The 7,111-nt window shown below is 34.9% G+C and overlaps 1 protein-coding gene across 1 annotated transcript; it reads right to left on the bottom strand.

Annotated features, from left to right (window-relative positions):
• Positions 1-411: 411 nt before the first annotated feature.
• On the bottom strand, positions 412-2,645 carry LOC133702582 (probable glutathione S-transferase). Its single transcript, XM_062126891.1, has 2 exons — positions 2,244-2,645; positions 412-1,015 (listed from the first exon to the last, which is right to left on the bottom strand). Exons 1-2 carry the CDS (start codon positions 2,559-2,561, stop codon positions 671-673), a joined length of 663 nt encoding a protein of 220 aa, XP_061982875.1. The 5' UTR covers positions 2,562-2,645; the 3' UTR covers positions 412-670.
• Positions 2,646-7,111: the final 4,466 nt, after the last annotated feature.

Genomic DNA, 7,111 nt, shown 5'->3' with positions numbered 1-7,111 from the left:
GCAATAACAACACTTCCATTAGTAGCAGTGGTAGCGCTTGTGTGATGTGTTGTCCATGTTATTATGGGAATCAAGAATATGGTTGTTTGAAAAGACGTCAAAGATACAACAGTTAAGGAAATACCCGCTGTCAAAGTGGGTACAGTGGAATTAGACCTTAGTTGATCACTAGCATTTATGAGAAAATTTACATCTGATTTCAATTCCTCAGGTCGTCCCTTGAACCGCTTAATACAGGGAAAAATATAAACCTTGATGGTAGATAGTATTTTGTATTTGTCTCATCCTACTCTCATTGGTTTCATGATTATATTCATTCATGCATAGCTTTCTTGAGGTCTCTTAAGCTTGCTTAGTTTAGTAAATTATAGAGTGACGAAGTCAAGAAAAAAATTTAGATAAAAATTAAGCTTTTCATGATTAAACACCACTATTTTATTGAAAAAATTAAAAGATAGAAATACAATTCCTAGAAAAAATCCGGAGATTATCTGATATTAGAGATAGCTTATCAGCCACAATATATTTGAAGGCTAACAAACATCACAGGGAGAAAAAACACATCCCAAGCCAGGCGCAACCAAGTGCTAGCCTTGTTTGAGACATAAATCACACAAAAACAAAACATAAGTATAACATAACACAGGAAATAACACCTCCCTGTCCATGGCTACTCAATCCCAAGCTTCTTCCTCACCATCACAGCGAAATCATAGAGTATCTGAGGATCTTTTAGAGACTTGGATACGCTCTCTTTCTGCAAGCACCTCTTACAGCAAGCAATAAGCTTCGGACAGTCAGCTTCTATATTGAAGTTGCCGATGGTTTCATAGGCATAAAACCAGCAATAGAAAGGAAGTAGTGCTACATCAACATAGCCGAGGGTCTCGCCCCCAAAGTAAGGCTTGTCTCCAAGCTCTCCTTCCAAAAGCTTGAGGCTGTCAATGAAATCCTTCTTGGCTGCCTCCTGATCTTCCCCGTTTGTTGTCCATATCTTCCTCCCAAAGTCATATATCTACAGATTCATATCACACCATTGTAAAACAAATTAGTGACTTTTTGGAATCACAAAGGTCAACGGTTGTACCAGTAGTTGTAATTTCTGTCTAGCCAATAACTGTTACAGAGGGTAGAAATTCAAATACGGCTAATGCAGCAACTAATTAAGATGGTGTGTAACATCTTATTTACTTTGCTGCGTTGAAAGTGACTAATAATTAAGTTGGTTTCAGGTTCGAGCCCTGTGGTTGCTCATATGATGGTCACTGGAGGCTTACATGATCGTTAACTTCAGGACCCGTGGGATTAGTCGAGATACGCGCAAGCTAGCCCGAACACTCCGTTAAACTAAAAAAATAATAATTAAGTAATAGATGGAAGGCTCATCGTGACTTCTTTTTTTTAATCAAATGAAGCTCACCAATAGAAAAACCTCAAAATTGTCACCATCGATGATATATTTTTGGATACTTGAAGGTGACTGCCCACTAATTTAACAAAAGCATCATCACCGAAGTCCAAAATCTTATCCTTAATCCAATAAATATGATATTTTTAAAGTTTTATTGGGGCGTCTTTAGGTAATCCTTGTACAGAAACTTCAAACAGACTTTTAATTCTACTTTAATTCTCATGAACTAACAAGAATGACAATAATGACCAGCAACTTTAATGGCTAATTTGTTACATAAAAACAAAATCCGTGCCCAAGAACACTTGAAATTAACTTCAAACAGACTTTTCCACCATTCCATATTGTGATGCCGAATTTCTTCCTTGATATGATATTAGTCTCAAGGGCTAATTGTACTGGTGATGTAATATTCTAATTCTTCCAAGCTTATCAAATTGCAAAGTAGGTTTAATCATGTCATGCCTCAAAACTATAGTTTTAAAATCCGGTACGATAGATCAATTCATGACCCGATTGATCCAGGACTAAAACTGAGTCAGGTTTATGAAAAAATAAGGATTATTAAAAACCCGGCAAAACCCAGTAAAAAAACCCAGTTGAAATCTGTTGATTATTTTTTTTTTTTTCTAAAACAACATCGTTTTGATTTATATAAAAAATAGGGTTGACCCGGGTTACCGGTGACTCGGTCAAAACCCGGTGACCCGGTCAAAACCCGTCACCTGGGCCTTGAGCCGGGTCAATCACTGGTGGGATTTAAAAACACTGCTCAAAACAACAATAAAATCAAAAACCAAATAGATGAACCATTTAAGAACAAAAAACATACCTTTTTGTCAACAAAATCTGCCCAAAACCTAGACTGAGCTCTCTTGTGAGGATCAGAAGGCAACAAAGGAGCCTTGTCCTTCCACACCTCATCAATATACTGAACAATGATAAGTGACTCACAAACAGGTTTCCCATCATGGACAAGAACTGGGATTTTCTTGTGAACAGGATTCATTTGAAGAAGCAAATCACTTTTGTTCCTCAAATCTAGTTCACTGTACTCATACTTTACACCCTTTTCAGCCAACGCTATTCTCACTCTCATACCAAATGGACTTGACCAGAAATCCAACAGGGTTACCTGATCAGCAGCCATTCTTGAAGTGAAAAAGAAGATGCTTGAAGTAAAGTTAGGCTTCTTTGTTTTCTTGGACTAAAAAAGCTGTGCTCTGTTAGTGTGGAAAAGCCAGCATTTGTAGTGAGAAAGGGTGTAGCGGGTCAATATGTCCAGTTTTCTAGAGTTGAGTTATTGACTGCATGACAATGATTTGTTCAACATGGCATTAAATTACGTAATCAAGGACCTCACGCTCTCATTTGCCTTTTTCCTTGTTTCGTTCTCTTTATGATTTATATAAGTTAGAACAAATAAAATACTTTTTATTTAGTCAATTCTTTTTATTTATATGTGTGGAGTAATATATAATAGTAAAGGTAGAGATTATACCACTAGAGTAGTCTTATAGTATTTCTTATATATATATATATATATATATAATATGCTCCCTCAATTTGAGGGTGGAGGATCGACCCGAAGCTTTAATTGAAAAGTAGTAAAGAAAGCAGTAGAAAGGAGCTAAGTAAAGACATTTGAAAGTTGATCCTAAGAAGAGATAAACAAATCTGAATCTCTTTCTTCGCAATCCTGTCTCGTACAAAATAATAATCAACCTCAACATGTTTAGTAGGAGCATGAAAGATAGGATTCGTAGATAAATAAGTAGCACTAAGATTATCACACCAAATGATAGGAGAAGAAGTAAAAGGGATTTGTAGATCTATCAATAAGTTCTGAAGCCAGATAACCTCAGTAATGCGATTTGCTAAGGTTTTATACTCAATCTTGGTAGAGGAGTAGGAAATTGTGCGTTGCTTGCTTAATTTCCCCGAAATCAATGTTTGACCAAAGAAAACCAGGTAACCACCTGTAGACTTGCGATCATTAATACTATCTGCCCAATCTGCATTCGTAAAACAATGTAAAGCAAATGAGGAACTACGAGTGATATATAAGCCATAGGATGTCGTACGCTGAAGATAACACAAAATGCGTTTAATGAAAACCCAATGAGAATCTATAGGAGCAAGCATAAATTGATAGACTCTGTTGACAGCAAAGCAGATTTCTAGCCTCATAAAGGTGAGATATTAAAGAACAACAATGATTTGATAAAACAATATATAGGATCAGAAAATAAGGAATTTGGTAGTATGGTAGCTTTGGAGGTATAGATAAGAGTATCAACAAGTTTGCAGGAGGTCATAACAACCCGAGTATGGATGTTAATAATATATTTATGCTATCATAACATTAAACTCATACTGGTGGACTGAACCTCAATGCCTAAAAAATAATAAACGGTGCCTAAGTCAAGAAGCTTAAACTCTAAGCTCAACAACTATATTAGGTGGTGAAGCATAATAGAGTTGCTACCTATAAGTAGGATATCATCAACATAAACCAGAAGATAAAAGATACCAGCACCAACAAACAAGATAAATAAAAATGTGTCAACATTAGTAGCGTGAAAGTAAAGAAAAAGCAAAAAATCACTCAGATGAGTGTACCTTGCCCGCGAGGCCTATTTTAAACTATATAGAGACTTAAGCAACCAACACACATGAAAGGGAAGAGTAGAGTCAGCAAAACCTGGAGGTTGTTTCATATAGACCTCTTTGACAAAGACTTCATTGAGGAGCATTATGGATATCGAGTTGATGAATCTTCCAACCATGTGAAACCACAATGAAAAAGACTAATCTAACAGTCACCTGCTTAATAACAGGATTGGAAGTCTTAGAGTAATCAATGCTTTGTTGCCGAGTAGAACCTTTAGCAACTGATCGCGTCATATATCGCTCAATGCTGCTATCCACATGATGCTTTATTCTGTACACCCAACAACTACCAATAACATTCATCAAAGGATGGAAAGGAACCAATGACCAAGTATCATTAAAGCACAAGACCTGAATTTCATCTCGCATAACATTCATCTCGAATGCAATGGTTTATAGTTAGGAGAAGGTATGACCTAAAAGAGAGGAGCAACAAAGGTTGCTACAGACAATGTCAAAAGGGCGATCTTTAGCAGCCAAGGATGAAGAATCATGAGATGTTGACAAGTAGTAGGACGAGGTGGAGGAGAACCTGAACCTTTAAGATGTTGGAGAGGATAAGAGGAGAGATCAACAATGAGTTATAGATTGACTGGAGAACCTATCCTAGGTCTGAAACTTGCAACAGTAGAGGTCGAATAGCCCGCGAAAAAAAAATGGTTGACTATGGTAACAAACCTGGAAAAATACAACTCTGAAGGAGGAGAACCTATTTGTAAACCCCGGGAAAAATAAATAAATAAATAAAATGGAAGAAATTCATGCATATGGTTAAATAAAAACAGGAATTCAGAAATTTTTTAATATAAATTTCTGGGCGAAATAATTCGGGACATTATAATAAACCCAGTATTGTTGAGGGTTGGATTTAATTAAAGAGAATAATACAGTCAAAAGAAAAGAGGGGCCTAAATGCAAATAAGGGAAAACATAGAGTATAAATACTCTCTCCTCACCAAAAAAATAAATCTGTAGGAACCATAAGGAGAGAAAATAGGGAGTTTTATACCCATTCTTGAGAAGTCAAGAGAGAAACACTAAAATTTCAAGAACCCATCCAAGATTAAGAGCTTATAGATGGGATAAACACTTGAGAGCAAAGGATTACCAAGAAATTGAACAAGAAGAAAAGAAAGGAGGGAGTTGAGAATCTTCAACTGGTTGAAGATCAAAATCTTAATTTTGTACCGGGTAAGGTGTTCTAAACATGATCTTAAAAAAATTCATTTTTAATTCGATAAAGAATTGATACCTTGATATTGAATCATAGGTTAGGGTTCTTAGACATAAATTGGAGAAAAAGTACTTATTGTTAAGATTAAGTTAATTCATGTGCGTGGTATGTAGTTTATGAAAGTATTGTGTGAAAGGGAGGGGGAGACGAATCTGGACAGACTTGTCTCCTGACTTTCGATGAGATTTTGGGTAGGAGGATGGGGGAATTAGAATCGGGTTCCTCATAGAAATTATAGATTTAAACGTTAGATAACCTAGGGAAACTGGTCTTGCTTATTTTGGAGATGTAGAACTCTAGTTATGGGTTATCAACTGAGACTGAGTAGTGACTAATTATGTAGGGCAGTAGGACTAATTAGTTAATGAGCAATTTTGACTATCTTAGAGGCAAAACTGGGTTCTCCTCCCTTCAGAGAACTTGTAGCCTCGTGTCTTAACTTTCTAACAAGATCAATCTCACTTAAAATGAAGTTTTAGAACTTTAGATATAGTTAAAAATCTGGTGAGTGTTTAGATAGTAACAGTTGAAAATTGGATAGTAACAGTTAAAAATTTGACAGTAATAGTTCAAAATTAGACAGTAACGGTTGGACAGTAACAATTGAAAATTAGACAGTAACAATTCAAAATTAGACAGTAATGGTTGAAAATTGGACAGTAACAGTTGAAAGTTAGACAATAACAGTAGACTTTCACGTGAATACTATATATAAGGATATAAAAGAATTGAGTCATACGAATACTTGCATATTGAGATACTAACTCTGAAAATATACGTGATGTATGTATGTTAATATGAGGAAATGAACATACATAGAAAGTAACATATGAGTAATGGATGAATATGGATTCTCTATAATATTGGCTTGAAGGAATCATAACCAAAAACTTCCTTATGATTCAGGAGGAGCAATAAGGATTGGATCTTCTGTTAGGGGAGGTCGCGAGACAAGCGAAGCAGATGCATGATTTTCCTTCTATTTGCACTTTTACAATTTAAAATTCTTCTGGTGAATGTAATTACAATAAATGTCGTGTTCAATGTAAATAAAGTCTAGTGATTTACAAGATTAGCTTCGGCTAATGGCATCTGTGATAGGATTGTCGGGACATGAATTCGTGACAGGATTGCCGGGACATGAATTACAAGATTAGCTTCGGCTAATTGCATCCATGACAGGATTGCCGGGATATGAATTTCAAGATTAGACTTTGCAAGGGCACCTAGTTCATGCAAGTAAATAAGAGTATTCAAATTAAGAATATACAAATGAGTGTTAAGTGAGTTAAAGGATTTACAAGCAAAATATAAGTCCTCTGTTAGAATTCTTATGGATCAGATAGAAAATTAATACTTCATTCGTATTCATTACATGAGCATATATATATTATTTATCAACATAATGGTATGTTTGTTTATGTAACAGATCCATCAAATATCCATGGAGATCATTAGTTTAGGACCCTACTTTGTGAAGCTTGTGTAAATCTTTAACTTAAACAAAAGGGAATTAACACATTTATGTAGTATACTTTTGTGTAAACCTTGATGTATTTATAAAAGTTCAGCTTAGCATGTAGTATTTTAATTATCTTGTAATTAACCATTTTGAAATATTTAAGAAACACTTATTATGTTGTAAATGCTTTTTTTGCATGTTAGTATTTCTTTCTTTTAAATTTTATGATATGATGTTTGGACTATGTTCATATTGAACTTACTTGTAGGATATATATATATATATATATATATATATATATATATATATTGTGTAAACCTTGATGTATTTA

Source organism: Populus nigra, chromosome 1, assembly GCF_951802175.1.
Source record: "Populus nigra chromosome 1, ddPopNigr1.1, whole genome shotgun sequence".
In the NCBI taxonomy this organism is placed as follows: Eukaryota; Viridiplantae; Streptophyta; class Magnoliopsida; order Malpighiales; family Salicaceae; genus Populus; species Populus nigra.
The sequence above is the reverse complement of the archived record's forward strand: the minus strand, read 5'-3'. Positions and strand labels throughout refer to the sequence as shown.